Here is an 18,596-nt window from a genome sequence, read left to right on the forward strand (position 1 = left end):
ATGTCATACTTTTGATATTGGATTTAAATGATGCATACATTACAAGGCTTACTATGGAAAGTCAGTGCCTGCAATATCACACTGAGATACTTGTCATAGGGATGTCCTCATGCGCTTACACTATTTCTGTGTTGGTTTGAGAACGAGATGCAGCAATTTGCTAGTGAATACTGACCTCTGCTGGATGCGTTTGGAATTGATATCATTTTGGAAAATATGGACCCCAAAAAACATGTCGCCACCCAGAAAGGACTAGCCTTGATGTCAAATGAATGAAAATAATCTGCTATGGGTAATTATATCTGTGTAACATTGGCATAGGGACAGTCAGTTTAGTAGTAGTAGTAGCAGTGGTAGTAGTAACAGTAGTAGTCGTAGTAGTAGCAGTGGTAGTAGTAGTAGTAACAGTAGTAGTCGTAGTAGTAGTAGTAGCAGTGATAGTAGAAGTAGTAGTAGTCGTAATAGTAGCAACAGAGGAAGTGGCCTAAGGAGTAAATTCTATTTGATCCAACAACATCATTGGACGGATTACACCAATTTACTCTGATGCACCACAGCCACATACTTTATTCTGAACATGCCCATCTTTAGAGAGCCTCTTTCATGTCTGATGGCATTTGACAAGGGCACTTACGGCCAGGAAAACCAAATAACCATGCAAAACTCTTACATGACTTCTCACTTTGCAACAGGATGCTGCTGAAAAGGCTCCTCAAACTGTTATTTGTTTGAAAATTTCTGCAATATTCTCAATTGTGGATATACCATTGTTAAACATGCCAATGATTGCTTAAACATACAGATTTTGATGAAGATTTTTTATTATACTAATTGGATTTACACAGGGTGAAAAAAGATATATTTTTAAAGGTCACCTCAGTGCATACAGACCAATATGACTATCAGGGAATCCTCAATTAACTTGGATTTCTGGTTTTGGCATAAATAAATAAAATCCCTTTTTAAATTTGGGTGGTCTTGGTTTGCCAGTTTTGAGAGAGAGTGGATGGATACTATCTCATACTTCCAGTATTCTATGGTATCACCTCTATGTCATGCACCACAGAAACAGAGAGGAAAGTCGGCACAGACTCATAGAACAACATAGACAGAAGAACTGTCAGACAGAGAGGTAGCCGAAAGGAGGGAAAAAAGGTCATGTTTTCACCCATGACTCTCTCAAACAATTCATATCAATCCCACACTAATTGGTGGCAAATTCGTCTCCCCATTCGGAAAACCTCCTTTTCATAGCTATCCACGTCTAACTAGAGGCACAAAGAGAAACGAAACAATCAATAACTTAGTAAAAGATAATGATGGTAATACCTTTTCATAAATGGCCCATGTAATCTAATAATTCACATACCTTCTTCACCGTCCCTATCCCATTGATGTATCTTGCTGTATCCATTAGATGAACAAAATCCATCCACTCATCCATTCAATCAACCATTCATCCAATGTCATCCACATGGTCTGGAAATAACACAGTATTCCATATTCCATGACTCTTCTCTCCAACTACTCCTAACAGAAAAGCAAGAATGAGACCTTCCTTTTTGCCCTGGTTGCGACTGTATGGGACATTGGCACATTGGAGTTACTCAGCCAGAGTAATCGCTGTAAGTCGGACTAGTGGTGCTGGCAGCACTGCGGCCTTAGGGAGAGATGTTCCTAGCGGTACCAGGGTGACCAAGGCTGTAACAGTGGCCTTACAGTACTGAAACTACCCTGAGCCAACTATATGTTTCTATGTAGCCTTGTCAATTATTTGAATCAGGTCTGGAGAAATTCACTGGTATTTGGGACTATATTGCAGGCCTAAATTCTGGGCAATTTATCCATAAATCATAGAAGAATATGAAGAATGTGTCATGGGCAATACTAGCAAAAAGGGTTTTACACTCAACGTAAATAACTACCTACCTAAACTTAACCTTCTTGGCCATAGGTAATACTACTACTTCCAAAACACAACTCTAAATAAACATTTATTAACTCTTGGACATAAAACATTTTAAAAGTATGTTTTATATATATTTAGACAATAACCCCCCCCCCCAAAAAAAAAAAAATCCACCATGTCAACATCAGCACCTCTGATGGAAGAGTCCTTCTAATACACAGGGAGTGGTGTGATTCACACAGTTGCATGGCTATAGGCTACAGGCTAAAGGCTTAAACAGGCCTGGACTACGGAGTATGTGAGGCACAATGTAAAGAGGAGAACCACTCCGCTGTGTGGCTCTGAGGCAGAACGACACACCACGGAGGGAGGCTTGACTTCAGACTTCACCTCTGGTGGTGACACTAACGTCCCTTGAATCTGGAGGGGAAAAGAACGAGAGGGAAACGGGAATAACTATGAAATATAGGGAGGAAGATGACTCACCAAAGCACATTCAAGCATATATTATACAGTCAAATTAAACAAACAACTTTCAACAAAATGAATATAAATCAACATCCCGGAAGAGTGAAAGGGCACAGTTTCATTGGTGGATGACATATATGTATTTCCATCAGAGACTAATTGATAGCACCAGATTAGCCCCAGCCCCAGCTGCCTGATCCTGACGGAACACTCACCGACCACTCGTCCTGCCCCCACTTGGAGCAGCGCACGTTAATGGGCAGCTGTAGAACCATCTCGTTGAAGGACTTCCCCCTTTTCTTGGACCACCTGTACTTGTCCATGGCCTCTGTGAAGGATAGGTTGCTATACTTCTTTGGGCTCTTGATCATGAAAGGCCAGGTCCTTTGACAGAAGAGGAATGTACATTAAGTGACAGTAGGTAGAATGTTTCCCCATACGTCTGCAGATGCGCAATATATCGGTCGCTGCATATGTGTACATGTACACTATTCAACATTTTGACAACTTATGGTCAGAAGGGAAAAAGGGCAGAGCTGCTAAACCAGATCATTCCCAAAGCATTTCCATGAGGTAGACGTTAGGGGGAAGTGGGACATTTAGTAGTTTCCTGCTAAGGCCTGTTTGTGTTTACAGAAGGTTAGTGTTCGTCTTTACGACAAGTTTGCTTGGGAGAGCACATAGCCTTTCTCGGATGGAAGAAAGAGCTGTGTAACTTCATCTTTTTTTTTAGAGCAGCCGATCTATTCGTAACCTCCTCGTTCTTGTGAATGAGAACAGAAGGAGTTGCGTCCCTCTGTAAATGCACTCCAGCAGCTCGACCCATGAAATAGGCTCTCATTTCCAGGCCTCTCATTATTCTCAGGGCCAAGGTGTTACCTTACGCAACCTACTAAACAGGAGCATATGAACAGTAGAGACCATGGACACATTACAATACGTAGCATCGGATTAAGGAACACGTTGAACTGTGTTTACTGTACGGACATACAATGAACTGACTTCTATGTGACGTAATCATTATATGAAGTAAAATGACGTTATATTTTAGGATTTCCTTTCATGCGCTTACAGCAAACAAATTGAAACGTTACGGCAAAATGATTGTTTTCACAGCAACTATTGTGTATCGTTTCATTTCATTTGATGAAAAACATGTTATTTTGAACAAAATGAATGGAATTCAAGAGCAAAAACATAGTGAGGAAAACAATAAACTATTGCTTTGTATATCTCGCCGTCAAATTCCAGCATGCTAACTAGTAAAACATAACAGAACCTGCTAAAACAGGACAATGTGTATCACTGTTCTCAGCTGCAGCTCAGCTCCACATGTTGACCCCACTGGGCTAGTGTGAGTCCATATTCCTCTGTCCTTCCTTCTTTCCTTCTAATGGCCTGCAATCTCCTTGTCCCATTAATCTTTTCCAGTCCTTCCACTATTTTCTCTCTCAGGCCTGAGAGAACATACAGTGGGGCAAAAAAGTATTTAGTCAGCCACAAATTGTGCAAGTTCTCCCACTTAAAAAGATGAGAGAGGCCTGTAATTTTCATCATAGGTACACTTCAACTATGACAGACAAAATGAGGGAAAAAAATCCAGAAAATCACATTGTAGGATTTTTTATGAAATTATTTGCAAATTATGGTGGAAAATAAGTATTTGGTCACCTACAAACAAGCAAGATTTCTGGTTCTCACAGACCTGTAACATCTTCTTTATGAGGCTCATCTGTCCTCCACTCGTTACCTGTATTAATGGCACCTGTTTGAACTTGTTATCAGTATAAAAGACACCTGTCCACAACCGCAAACAGTCACACTCCAAACTCCACTATGGCCAAGACCAAAGAGCTGTCAAAGGACACCAGAAACAAAATTGTAGACCTGCACCAGGCTGGGAAGACTGAATATGCAATAGGTAAGCAGCTTGGTTTGAAGAAATCAACTGTGGGAGCAATTATTAAGAATTGGAAGACATACAAGACCACTGATAATCTAACTCGATCTGGGGCTCCATGCAAGATCTCACTCCGTGGGGTCAAAATGATCACAAGAACGGTGAGCAAAAATCCCAGAACCTAGTGAATGACCTGCAGAGAGCTGGTACCAAAGTAACAAAGCCTACCATCAGTAACACACTACGCCGCCAGGGACTCAAATCCTGCAGTGCCAGACGTGTCTACCTGCTTAAGCCAGTACATGTCCAGGCCCGTCTGAAGTTTGCTAGAGAGCATTTGGATGATCCAGAAGAAGATTGGGAGAATGTCATATGTTCAGATGAAACCAAAATATAACTTTTTGGTAAAAACTCAACTCGTCGTGTTTGGAGGACAAAGAATGCTGAGTTGCATCCAAATAACACCATAACTAATGTGAAGCATGGGGGTGGAAACATCATGCTTTGGGGCTGTTTTTCTGCAAAGGGACCAGGACGACTGATCCGTGTAAAGGAAAGAATGAATGGGGCCATGTATCGTGAGATTTTGAGTGAAAACCTCCTTCCATCAGCAAGGACATTGAAGATGAAACGTGGCTGGGTCTTTCAGCATGACAATGATCCCAAACACACTGCCCGGGCAACGAAGGAGTGGCTTCGTAAGAAGCATTTCAAGGTCCTGGAGTGGCCTAGCCAGTCTCCAGATCTCAACCCCATAGAAAATCTTTGGAGGGAGTTGAAAGTCCGTGTTGCCCAGCAACAGCCCCAAAACATCACTGCCCTAGAGGAGATCTGCATGGAGGAATGGGCCAAAATACCAGCAACAGTGTGTGAAAACCTTGTGAAGACTTACAGAAAACGTTTGACCTCTGTCATTGCCAACAAAGGGTATAAAACAAAGTATTGAGATAAACTTTTGTTATTGACCAAATACTTATTTTCCACCATAATTTGCAAATAAAATCATAAAAAAACCTACAATGTGATTTTCTGGATTTTTTTTTCTCATTTCATCTGTCATAGATGAAGTGTACCTATGATGAAAATTACAGGCCTCTCTCATATTTTTAAGTGGGAGAACTTGCACAATTGGTGGCTGACTAAATACTTTTTTGCCCCACTGTATTTACAGTGCATTCGGAGAGTATTAACACCCCTTTTTCCACATTCTGTTACGTTACAGCCTTATTATAATATGGGTAATACAAGTGTTCTGCTCATCAATCTACACACAATACCCCCATAATGACAAAACAAAAACAGATTTTTTTTGTATTATGTATTATTATAAAAAATAAAAAGATATTTACATAAGTATTCATACCCTTCACTCAGTACTTTGTTGAAGCACCTTTGGCAGTGATTACAGCCTCGAGTCTTCTTGGGTATGACGCTACAAGCTTGGCACACCTGTATTTGGGGAGTTTTTCCCATTCTTCTCTGCAGATCTCTCAAGCACTGCCAGGTTGGATGGGGACCGTTGCTGCACAGCTATTTTCAGGTCTCTCCAAAGATGTTAGATCGGGTTCAAGTTCGGGCTCTGGCTGGGTCACTCAAGCACACTCAGATTCTTGTACCAAAGCCTCTCTTGCGTTGTCTTGGCTGTGTGCCTAGGGCTGTTGTCCTTTTGGAAGGTGAACCTTCGCCCCAATCTGAGGTCCAGAGTGCTCAGGAGCAGGTTTTCATCAAAGATCTCTCTGTACTTTTCTCTGTTCATCTTTCCCTCAATCCTGACTCATCTCCCAGTAACTGCACCTGAAAAAAATTCCCACAGCATGATGCTGGCACCACCATGCTTCACCGTAGTGAGGGTGCCAGGTTTCCTCCAGGAGTGACGCTTGGCATTCAGGCCAAAGAGTTTGATGTTGGTTTAATCAGACCATTGTTTCTCATTGTCTGAGAGTCTTTAGGTGTCTTTAGGCAAACTCCAAACAGGCTGTCATGTGCCTTTTACTGAGGAGTGACTTCCGTCTGGCCACTCTACCATAAAGGCCTGATTGGTGGAGTGCTGCAGAAAAGGTTGTCCTTTTGGAAGGTTCTCCCATCTCCACAGAGGAACTCTGGAGCTCTTTCAGAGTGACCATCGGGTTCTTGGTCACCTTCCTGATCAAGGCCAATCCCCCCTGATTGCTCAGTTTGGCCGGGCAGCCAGATCTACAGTAGGAAGAGTCTTGGTGTTTCGAAAATTCTTCCATTTAAGAATGATGGAGGTCACTGGGCTCTTGGGGACCTTCAATGCTGCAGACATTTTTTGGTACCCTTCCCCAGCTATGTGCCTCAACACAATCCTGTCTCGGAGCTCTACGGACAATTAATTTGACCGCATGGCTTGGTTTTTGCTCTGACATGCACTGTCAACTGTGGGACCTTATATAGACAGGTGTGTGCCTTTCCAAATCCTGCCCAATCAATTGAATTTACCACAGGTGGACTCCAATCAAGTTGTAGATACATCTCAAGGATGATCAATGGAAACCGGATGCACCTGAGCTGTATTTCGAGTCATAGCAAATGTCATTGCAAATTTGCAAACATTTCTAAAAAAACATTTTCACTTTGCCATTATGGGGTATTTTGTGTAGATTTTAGAATAAGGCTTTAACGTAACAACATTTGGAAAAAATCAAGGGGTCTGAATACTTTCCGAATGCACTGTATGTACTCGCTGTATAACATGCAGTAACTAATTCGAAACATAACTTCTCCCTGAGAACACATGCTGTGTGACCTTTGAAAGGTGCTCCAGGAAGAGAAACTCTTCACCTCATAAGTATCTTCCCCAATTGTTGTTGCAGGTTCCAACTTGAACTGCTGCATTGGTATTGCAGTTACAGTATACAGCTGCATACTTACGTGACAGGGGCCTGGATCTCTTTGACTCCAATGAACTTGAGCTGCCCGGTGATCTCAGGGAGGCTCTCACACCTGGCCAGGTTCACTCTGGGATAGTAGAGTAGGTACGACAGACACATCTCATCCCTGGTGGTCAAACCACCCTGAAGGAACAACCAGAGGAAAATAATCAAGAAATCAAGCCTGGGAGACAATCAGTATGCTCAATATTAAACGCCAATACCACAGCTAAATTAAGGTTACCACTTACCATGTTTTACAACTATCACATTACACTTTTATTTCATTCTATTTAGCTCCACAGAAACATTTGTCAACAAATACACCGATATCTGCGTAACAATCATCAACTCTAACAGCCACTAAGAAATCACGAAAATCGGTTTCGGAACAAATTTGAATGTGAGTGATAAAATGTTAGCATATTGGAAACAGTGCCAGGGAAACTAAACCAAATCATGGATTAGTGTCATACCAGGTACACAGACTGCTTACAGGGTAAGGAAACCAATGTAACATTTTGTAACTTGGGTGAATGATCCCATTAAGGACTACTTCAGGGTGTATGATTTCTGACAAGGAGCAGACACAAAATCACTGCTTTGTGGCGCCGTGCGCTGGACAAAGTTGCAATGGCAAGCAATGTGTTTTTTCGGGGAAAATAATTGGCATGAATTCACAAAACCATAACAATGGATTCAAATTCAGTCTCATGTCGTTCCAGAATAACAATGAGTTATCATGTTTCCTCCTGAACAGTAGAGAGTAACGTCAGAAGAAAACTGCCCTGGTTTTACGACTAGTCATCAGAAATGTGTTAGTTTGATGTCTCTGTAAGAAACAGTGCCAGTAGCTGCAAACGGCGATATAACCAAGATTCGTCTGTGGTCCCGGGGCTGTATTTGCAGACAGCTTGTTCAGCCAAGAACAGACAGTCTTTAACACATACATCTGAAAGTATCAACCAAGAGGTTCATGCAGGGGAAACACAACTCATTCCTATAACAATATTCCCTTCCATTGCATTCAAGTAGCCTTCACCTCTTTCCACTGATATATTATCCTTCTTCATTTTGAGAAATAGGAACGATAGTGGTCTTCAATGTAATTATTCTTCACGATAAGAATGTTTCAAAACAATGTGCTTCGTGTCTGTCTCATGGCGACGCTGAAGTCAAAGGAATAATCCCATAGCTCTATCCTAAAGGGTTCTGTAATAAAATTGGCGTGAACACGATCACTATTGTACCATCCGGCAACCAACCAAATCATCAAATCCTGGAAAGACAGACAGATGAGAAACACAAGCTCAAATAGAGTCAAATAGGCTCAGCCGGAGGACCAATAGGACACACTGAAAAATGTTGTGATCTCTGTAAACTCAGAAGAACAGATAATTAAAGGAGAAAAAAAAGTGTGTTTTCATTTATCCATGTGGATTGTGAGTACGACATTCTTACCCAGGTCATGTTTTGTCTGCCTTTCGTGGTGTACTTGCATTCTGTGATCAAATGGTCACCCTGAAAAGAAAACATATTGAAATCAAGGCTCTTCTCTGGTTGTGAATTTAGAACCCCACATCAAACAGAATGGCGCTGTCATAAAGTACAACATCAATACAACACTAAAGCAACAGTGCATAAGGTGTGACTCACTGTGGTTTTAGCACGGCTGTACTGCGGTCAAAGGCAACAGCCGTTTGTATGAAATCATTTTCACATAAGTGAGCAAAACCCCCCAAAATGAACCACTTCTGTCCTGTATCTACAGTATGTCGGTGGATCAAAGTAATGCAATCATCAATCTTTACTGTTCATCAAAGGGTGAGGTAAACCTGCTTAGACCTGCATGGGAAGCTCAAGCAGTAGATTTATATTCTCATGTTTCCTTCACTACTTAACATGTCAGGTTAACAGTATAGCAGTGTACCAACAGGTAGCAGCAGCCTCTCTTCCTTCAGCAGCTGGAACTCCTGGAAGTTGAAGTCAAACTCCTCGTCATGTGACAGGGGCTGCAGCTCCTCCTGCTCCCGGAGGTGTCTGGTTCTGATGGCGCGGCCAGCTAGGTGGGCATGCATCAGAACAGCAAACACCCTCACTCCATTGGGCATCTCCTGGCCTAGGGACTGATGGAGGAGCAAAGAGATTCTCTCATAGATGCAGAAAGTGTTTTTTTTTAGTTTAATTGCACTTTTGGATGATCACTGTTTTGGGAACGTAGCAAGAATAAAACAGAGGCTTGCCACTGTAGGTGATGTAGCATAACAGTAATTTAACAGTGGATGTTGGATGCCTGTTGTTCCCTAGTGAAATGGGACTTTTGGCATCGCACCAGATTGAAAAACAACGCCAGAGCTGGCTGTCTTACCTCCTGCAGACACTCGCGGGTACAGTGTCCTTCGGAGACGTACTCCTGCATGCCTGGAGGCAGCATGTGGTACAGACTGACCCACACACCTGTCTCTATCACACCTGCATCATACTGGCGCAGCTCTGGGGTGTAGAAGAGACGCAGGCCAGAGCTGTCCACCACTCCTGAGAAGGAAACAGTAACATTACCGCTCACAGGGTAACTGACCGTTGTGCTGTAGATGTCACTTTGGCGCACACAAATGTGTATGCTGTGAACGGGTGAAAAGGAAGAACACAATGGCCATGGCAAATGAGCCACGTTCGCTGTAACATGACGCGTCTTTGTGGGTGTACTGTACCTTGTTGAAGGGCTGGGTTGTCGTAGTGGACCTCCATCAGGACATAGACAGGGTCTATTGCTGTGCCAATGGACAGACCAACGTGGGGCGGATAGGTGAACCCCTGTGAGGGTAGATTGAGAGGCACACTGAACATGTCGATAAGGATGCTTACGCGGCCACTCCGATACACGCACACACATGTAGCTAATGAAATGTATTACGACACTGAATCGAAAACCACCACAAGTAGAAAACAATTGCCCACCTCACCACCGATGGCCCAGGCGAAGACTATCGTCTCACAGGTGAGAAATGAGTCAGGCATATTTGGATGGTAACATTCATGGCTGGCACCGAGCTCACTCTCATTCAAGTTGCTATTACATTGATACAACAAAATGTGATGAACCAAGTTTTCGTGGCCCCTTTGAATCAAAGGCTCAATCTGTAAACAAAAGAGGGGAAGTTGTACATTTGAATGCATTCTAAACCACAGTTGGCTTCTTTTGAATTGCCTACACTTGCCTTAAAAGACCTCAACTCTATTGCTCTTAACCGTAGGATACACATGAGATGGGATAAACAGGATTCGGTTGGCCCTGCTCACCATAGGATGGAAGTAGTGAAAAATATTATTTTTTCCTCGATAGGGGCCTCTAGTTTGGCCTGCGATTCTGAGCAAAGCAGCTTGCTGCCTGCTGGGCAAACTGTGACATCATACTGTGAGGCCTCCTTTCAAATCAGCACGACATAAGACCAAAGCTTGGCCTATGACCACCATATAAATATTTAGACATTCTTTCGTTTACTTTTTCTCAATTGTTATTATTTAGGGTGGAAGCAGCTGTCGTAGTCGAAGTTAGAGGTTGAGATTGTGACATGAGAGGGGGGGGGGAGTATCCCTTGTTAGACGATTTGAGACACTTTATAGGCTGCTGTCTCTGAATAGAGGACTTTGTTGAACAGAATACGTCTGTCAAACTCAAATACGCATGTCATGTAGACACAGTTTTCAGGAAGTCTTGAAAGTCAGAGTCAGCTAAACAGGAAGTGAGGTTGCGGTGCCCAGGATAATAGCGGGTGGGGTGAGGTGGTGAAAGGCCAAATAAATCCCCCAGAGGGATGAAACAGGTGGAGCAGAGGGTAGAGAGAGAAACCACGACTGAGAAAATACCATGGGAATGTTTAAAAAAATGTTTTTATGTCAGGATAGGCGTGCACAGGGAAAATGAGACTGGCTCTTTTAAACTTCTGTATAAATGCTTTAAAACGCAAAAAAAGAACAACAGTAATGTTTCTTTATGGACCACAGATGAATTGGATGAGACAGTCCTATTCAGATCACGCATAAAAACAGATGTCTTACATACGGCCTCTCGCTCGCTGACTCACACATCATGCACACGCACACGAAAACATCTGGGATGGAAAAATATGTTTAATGACAACAGCCTGACTCCCATTTGGATAACCAAATGATTTCCGTTTCACTCTAATTGTGTGCTAGCAACTCTTTTAGTACCTTACATCATTCCGTTATGCAAAAGATCCCTCTAAAATAAGAGTTCACAACAATATACGGGCTATCTTTAAACAACAGCGCGTGTGTTGTGCATAGTGGAATCAGACACCCCCAGCTGTTAATAAGGCTAGGATTTTCCACATCTTTTTTGTTCTCCAATGGAGCATATTTTTAGTCTAGAATGGTGCTGGTGTTTCTCAGTCTATGCTCTAATTGTTATCATCCGAGTGGCAGAGTGGAGAACAGACGAGAAGAACCAGCTCCATGGGGCAGTACAGTAAGCTATGTGCTGGAGGGGAAGTAAGAGAAGAGGGAGCGAGCCATATTTATCTCTTTCTGGCTCTGGTTCACTTAATGACTGAAGACTCTTTGTTTTTGCGTAACATTGTTTGACTTGACAGAATAGTCCTTCCGTAAGTGGTACGACAAATGACAACACGGCACAGTACCACTATTCCACATGACATGATATAGCTAAGGCAGTGTAGATAAACATACAAGCAGATTTGGGATTTAGATTTAAGAGCACGTTTGGTATTTATGACAAATCAATGTACCGTCATACCATACCTTTGATTCTAAATTGTACGTGCTACCTCCTTTAATCAAGTGTGTTTGGAAGGCTTTTGGTTTCATACTTGTTCAATTATGTTTGGGGTATATAATTAAAACAATGGCTCTTCTAATACACAGTAGCAATTTGAAGCTGCAAACAAGCTGCAGGTGTGGCTCTGAAGTGAGAGAGAGCTCCCCCCAAGGGGGTGAACATACTTCAGACGACAGCAATGAAAGAGGGACACAGACAGACCAAATAAGAACTCAAATGATCCAGGTGAGATGCCTTTAGAGAAGGGCAAACAAACTGACTTGCGCCATGACTGAACTATAGGCTAGTCCTTCCTCAAGAGAAAGCCTGTCGTCGATTTGCTATTGTTTTTCTGCTGTGCTGTTAATATAGCTCAATGATTTCCAAGCGTGTACTTACTCTAATTATGTGATGCTTCTGCTGTACCTCCTGGATCTGAAATATCTGACACCAGTAGGTAGTGTCCTTGTATGGCACTGGCACCTATCTTGAGAGAAACAACAAGACAGCAAGACTGATGTTTACCCTTAATAAAATGTGACTAGATCTCACACAGTGCAAATACGGTATCACGAGTTGTAAAGGTCTCTCAGAAGTAACAAAAGCCAGAAGTGGTATCAGGTTTGTTTAAGAGACGGGTGGATACTGGGCAGCGTTTGTCTTCTCCAGCTGTCACACTTACGTTTATGTTTTGCAAGTTGAAAAAGTCGGTCCCAGAGGTAATATTAACTTTACTTCCTGGGTCGAGTAGCCGCATACTCTTCCTCCCCCTGTTCACTCCATGGTACATCGGTCCTGACGGTCCCACATCGTCACTGTGGTAGGCCCATATCACCCTCACTGTGCTTTCCTGGGCAGCACATATTACACATATATTATCTATCAATTCATTTAAATTTTAAAAATTCTGTAAGAAGTACTATGAAAACCCCGGGCACGAACTGACACTCTAACTAAAACGCCCACCCACCTTACCCCATACACAAGCGCACATTTAAACATCCAAACAACCCACTCATTTCCCAGAAGATAAAACACTTCCACCGCCCACGTACCGTGATGTCCTTGTCATTTGTGTCACAGGTCAGGAGATCCCTGCTGAAAGCCAGGACAGTGTGTGTATTGTTCTCCCTGCCATACTCCAGCCTGTAGTTCTGCTGAACATCTCTATGCACTTTTCTCTTGGCGTCTGCAAAGTAATCCTGTAGAAAGCATGCCGGATAAAACACAACTATTCTGGCTGCAATAATACTGTAATTAACCAAAAATGAAGGAGGGGATAAGAGAGCTCTTCAATGTAATTATAGATACATAGATGTAATTCACTAAACTTGGGTAAAACCAGTGTTCTTATGACACAATTGAAAGAGCACTCTAGCAGGGTAGCCTAGTGGTTAGAGCATTGGACTAGTAACCGAAAGGTTGCAAGTTCAAATCCCCGTGCTGACAATATACAAAATCTGTCGTTCTGCCCCTGAACAGGCAGTTAACCCACTAGGCCGTCATTGAAAATAAGAATTTGTTCTTAACTGACTTGCCTAGTAAAATAAAGGTAAAATTAAATAAACTGTATGATTACTATAGCTAGGATGACTACAGTTACTATACCTAATTTGTCTTGAGCCCTGTTTATACCTGCCACTAACATCTTGGCACTAGCGTATTTTGTCCTGATCTTGTCGACATTCTGATTGTCCCCACATTTTTAGACAGGTGTAGTCGATTAAAAGGCGCATTGTGATCGGATTGTGATCAGATCTACCTGGCATGCATTCGTCAGGCATTGAACACCTCCGGAGGTAGTCAGACATTGAACACCTCCGGAGGTAGTCAGGCATTGAACACCTCCGGAGGTAGTCAGGCATTGAACACCTCCGGAGGTAGTCAGACATTGAACACCTCCGGAGGTAGTCAGGCATTGAACACCTCCGGAGGTAGTCAGACATTGAACACCTCCGGAGGTAGTCAGGCATTGAACACCTCCGGAGGTAGTCAGGCATTGAACACCTCCGGAGGTAGTCAGGCATTGAACACCTCCGGAGGTAGTCAGGCATTGAACACCTCCGGAGGTAGTCAGGCATTGAACACCTCCGGAGGTAGTCAGGCATTGTGTCTGGATATCTTACAAGTGTAGACGGATCTGCACAGTTACAACTCTAAAATCATAGACAGGTGGCACCATTGACTATGTGTCTTAAAATAAATCAATCAATATTATTTTGAAAGAATGGCTTTGTAATAATTAGCATGCAGGGAGGAACCAGGAAATCTGGTCACAGTGGGGACACCATGAACAAATCGGAGACACATTGTAATACCATGTGTAGACAGATTTCTGAAAATGTGGGTACAATCAGAATCTAGACAAGATCTCAGGACAGAGGACCCATGTTTGCACCAGGTATAAAATGGGGCTGTTGTTGGCAAGTGTCTGGCTGTCACTGCCAAGCCTAGCTTGCAAATACGTATGACAATTTTCCACCAAGGCGGGCAAACGACAACAACATTGGCACAAAACTACAGCTACCGTCTCCTTCTGGTAACACAATGAGAGAGGTTATTTTGGATTGTGTGGCATCGTTGCCAGAAATGTTATCCTTGATCCCTGATCCCTGAGGCAGAGCGAGATTCCTGTGATGTGTAGCAATATCAAGACCCCTTACACTGTTGGAGTTAAGCCATGAGTGTCTGGCTGTGCATCACAACAGTTTACCATACCTAGTTACACCTAACCAATAACAGATGTCACTATTGGTTCAATTTGGAGATCCTCAATGACTATGTTCTAGCTATTTTAATCGGGATTTAGATAGGACTATTTCAACATCCACAGTATAACCCAAATAGCCTTGGGAAAAGAGTTAAACATAAATGTAATATAAATCATTATTTTCCATACAACTGAAGTATGTATGTCATGTAAACAAAAATGCAATTGAAAGTAGCCCGCCTCGTGATAAAAAGCAAGGCATAGGCCTAGATGCGCCACTTTCATTCTGTAAAACCAAAGGTGCATACCTGTAGATAGGGTCTTCCATCTGTGACTCCACCAATGACAATATCCGACAACGCCATTGCACCGTTGGGAGATAGACCAAATCCTACATATCCTGTCGTTTCCACTTCTATTTCGAAAGTAATTGTTCCCCGGTCAAACCTCCACTTTAGATGGTATTTCCCATGAGGGTCCAAGATGGTTGAATGTCTAAATCCGCTGCCGTGGGAAAAAGATGCGTAAAACCAAAAAGCTGTGAAGAGAACTAGGACACTACGATATTTCGCGGGTAACATTGTGAACGTTGACGTAAAAAAAAGAAACAACCACAAACAAACTGAAATGTCTCATTGAATGTCGTTGTTGAGATAAATTGACGTTTCTGTAGAGGTTTGCCAGTGGTGCGCGGCGACCTAAAGACGCTTAATCTGCGAGGAAGCAGCGCTTCTCTCATTCTCTCACTACAACTGTCGAAATGTGTGCTGGCCCCTCTGATCTTTAGAGACACGTCCCACACGGCTACTTCTGTGGTCAGGCCTTACCTGAGTGGTTCGTTGTACACACAGGTGGCTGCGGTTTTCGGCAGTACAGCATAGGACCGTGATAGAGGCTACACATACTTTTAACGGCCTGTATCGACGGGACAGAACGTGAAGAATGGGTGCGTTACAAGCACATACATTCTGAAGTGCACAACAGGGTGCATGGTCAGAATGTATAGTTAGACACTGGATGGATCATCTCTGAACGTGTAAGGGCATAATAGACTATTAGCCTAAATACCAACCTGAGTTAAAAATAAAACTCAAAGCAAAAACACAAGCTAAATTAGAATAAGTCTATAGAGGAAGAAAAACAAGAGTATTACATAAATACGAAATAATAAAAGATACAGAAGGCCTGTGTTTCTCATATCTCACCATGTCATATATTTTGTGGTAAAAAAAAGAAAAAGTATTTTCCTTGTCCCTTAATTTGAACTTCTCCTAAATGTATCAGTGCCATTATGCCCTTACACGTTCACAACTGTAGGCCTGGATGTATGGTGAACTACAGTAGGAAAGTAGCCATCAGTCAACAGGCTGACCGCAGTGAGACAAGCTGAAGCTGCCAAAACTTCCAGGAACTGTCCCTCCTTCAGAAACACACCTACATGCAAGATGAGGAGAGGGAATGAAATCAACTACCAATCAACCACTGCATAAAATGGAAAATCTGTTGGAATTCCTATATGCAGATTTAAAAAAATAAGTAGCCAAGTAAAAATTGTTCAACAAGAATAATGCAATTAAGCAAATGAGATTGAGTACACAAATCAGTTTTTTATTCTCATTTATATAGCCCATTAATCAGGTTTAATGAGTATATTGTACAGTAAAAGCTTCCTCATTCAGAAATAAATATTCAAATATACAACAACTGAACATAGCCAAGAATCAAGAAGTCCAAAAACATAATTTCAACTTTTGATTGTTACCATTACCATTAAAAGCATAAGGCAGATAGAAAGTTGTGTAGCCTAAAGGGTGACCAAAACACACTGAATTAATATTGTATGCGAAGGTCAGAAGGGGGAAAGGGAAGCCAGGAATTATTTATTTTATTTATTTAACCTTTATTTAGCTAGGCAAGTCAGTTAAGAACAAATTATTATTTACAATGACTGCCTACCCAAAGGCAAAAGGCCTCCTGTGGGGACGGGGGCTGGGATTAAAAATAAAAATAGATAAAAAATAGATAAATATAGGACAAAACACACATCACGACAACAATACATAAAGAGAGACCTAAGACAACAACATAGAAAGGCAGCAACACATGACATCACAGCATGGTAGCAACATAACATGACAACAACATAGTAGCAACACAACATGGTAGCAGCACAAAACATGGTACAAAACATTGGGCACAGACAACAGCACAAAGGGCAAGAAGGTTGAGACAACAATACATCACACAAAGTACCCACAACTGTCAGTAAGTGTCCATGATTGAGTCTTTGAATGAAGAGATTTAGATAAAACTGTCCAGTTTGAGTGTTTGTTGCAGCTCGTTCCAATCGCTAGCTGCAGCGAACTGAAAAGACGAGCGACCCAGGGATGTGTGTGCTTTGGGGACCTTTAACAGAATGTGACTGGCAGAACGGGTGTTGTATGGTGAGGATGAGGGCTGCAGTAGATATCTTAGATAGGGGGAGGGAGGCCTAAGAGGGTTTTAGAAATAAGCATTAACCAGTGGGTCTTGCGACGGGTAAACAGAGATGATCAGTTTACCCGTCGCAAGACCCACTGGTTGATGCTTATTTCTAAAACCCTCTTAGGCCTCCCTCCCCCTATCTAAGATATCTACTGCAGCCCTCATCCTCACCATACAACACCTGTTCTGCCAGTCACATTCTAAACAGAGATGATCAGTTTACAGAGGAGATAGAGTGCAGTGATGTGTCTTATAATGAGCATTGGTGGCAAATCTGATGCCCGAATGGTAAAGAACATCTAGCCGCTCGAGAGCACCCTTACCTGCAGATCTATAAATAATGTCTCCGTAATCTTGCATGGATAGGATGGTATTCTGAATCAGGGTTAGTTTGGCAGCTGGGGTGAAAGAGGAGCGATTACGATAGAGGAAACCAAGTCTAGATTTAACTTTAGCCTGCAGCTTTGATACATGCTGAGAGAAGAACAGTGTACCGTCTAGCCATACTCCCAAGTACTTGTATGAGGTGACTACCTCAAGCTCTAAACCCTCACATGTAGTAATCACACCTGTGGGGAGAGGGGCATTTTTCTTACCAAACCACATGACTTTTGTTTTGGAGGTGTTCAGAACAAGGTTAAATGTAGAGAAAGCTTGTTGGACACCAAGAAAGCTTTGTTGTAGAGCATTTAATACAAAATCTGGGGAGGGACCATCTGAGTATAAAACTATCATCTGCATATAAATGGATGAGAGAGATTCCTACTGTGTGAGCTATGTTGTTGATGTAAATTGAGAAGAGCGTGGGGCCTAGGATTGAGCCTTGGGGTATTCATTCCCTTGGTGACAGGCAGTGGCTGAGACAGCAGATTTTCTGACTTTATACACTGCACTCTTTGAGAGAGGCAGTTAGCAAACCAGGCCAAAGATCCCTCAGAGACACCAATACTCCTTAGCCGGCCCACAAGAATGGAATGGTCTACCGTGTCAAAAGCTTTGGCCAAGTCAATAAAAATAGCAGCGCAATATTGCTTAGAATCAAGGCCAATGGTGACATCATTGAGGACCTGTAAGATGGCAATGGCACATCCATAACCTGAGCGGAAACCAGATTGCATACCAGAGAGAATACTATAGACATCAAGAAAGCCAGTCAGTTGATTATTGACAAGTTTTTCCAACACTTTCGATAAACAGGGAAAAATAGAAATAGGCCTATAACAGTTAGGATTAGCTTGATATCCCCCTTTAAATAAAGGATGAACCGTGGCTGCCTTCCAAGCAATGGGAACCTCCCCAGAAAGGCGAGACAGGTTAAAAAGATCAGCGATAGTCTTAGCGATGATAGAGGCAGCAACCTTAAAGAAGAAAGGGTCTAAACCATCTGACCCAGAAGTTTTTTTGGGGTCAAGTTTCAGGAGCTCCTTTAGCAC

General features: G+C 42.4%; 1 protein-coding gene across 2 annotated transcripts; it reads right to left on the minus strand.

The window, feature by feature from the left end:
* Positions 1 to 557: 557 nt before the first annotated feature.
* LOC123995664 (DBH-like monooxygenase protein 1 homolog) lies at positions 558 to 15,639 on the minus strand. 2 transcript variants are annotated; one of them, XM_046299319.1, is made up of 13 exons: positions 15,507 to 15,639; positions 14,988 to 15,183; positions 13,025 to 13,171; positions 12,652 to 12,819; positions 12,369 to 12,452; positions 10,127 to 10,306; positions 9,880 to 9,982; positions 9,537 to 9,703; positions 9,103 to 9,294; positions 8,630 to 8,689; positions 7,170 to 7,312; positions 2,593 to 2,761; positions 558 to 2,329 (listed from the first exon to the last, which is right to left on the minus strand). In XM_046299319.1, exons 2-13 carry the CDS (start codon positions 15,042 to 15,044, stop codon positions 2,174 to 2,176), a joined length of 1,626 nt encoding a protein of 541 aa, XP_046155275.1. In that variant the 5' UTR covers positions 15,045 to 15,183; positions 15,507 to 15,639; the 3' UTR covers positions 558 to 2,173. The 2 variants fall into 2 exon arrangements, with proteins under 2 accessions (XP_046155275.1, XP_046155274.1); XM_046299318.1 differs by lacking the exon at positions 15,507 to 15,639 and having other exon boundaries at positions 14,988 to 15,499.
* Positions 15,640 to 18,596: the final 2,957 nt, after the last annotated feature.

The sequence above is a fragment of the Oncorhynchus gorbuscha genome, linkage group LG14, assembly GCF_021184085.1.
Source record: "Oncorhynchus gorbuscha isolate QuinsamMale2020 ecotype Even-year linkage group LG14, OgorEven_v1.0, whole genome shotgun sequence".
Classification (NCBI taxonomy): domain Eukaryota; kingdom Metazoa; phylum Chordata; class Actinopteri; order Salmoniformes; family Salmonidae; genus Oncorhynchus; species Oncorhynchus gorbuscha.

What these genes read in the sequence shown, in the direction of transcription:
- LOC123995664 (XM_046299318.1), bottom strand. Translation starts at nt 15,260, where the DNA reads ATGTTACCCGCGAAATATCGTAGTGTCCTAGTTCTCTTCACAGCTTTT. An exon ending in CAAATGACAAGGACATCACG is followed by an intron (nt 12,820 to 13,024) that starts GTACGTGGGCGG and finishes TGTGCTGCCCAG; the next exon opens with GAAAGCACAGTGAGGGTGAT. An exon ending in CCCGCGAGTGTCTGCAGGAG is followed by an intron (nt 9,295 to 9,536) that starts GTAAGACAGCCA and finishes CTCCTCCATCAG; the next exon opens with TCCCTAGGCCAGGAGATGCC.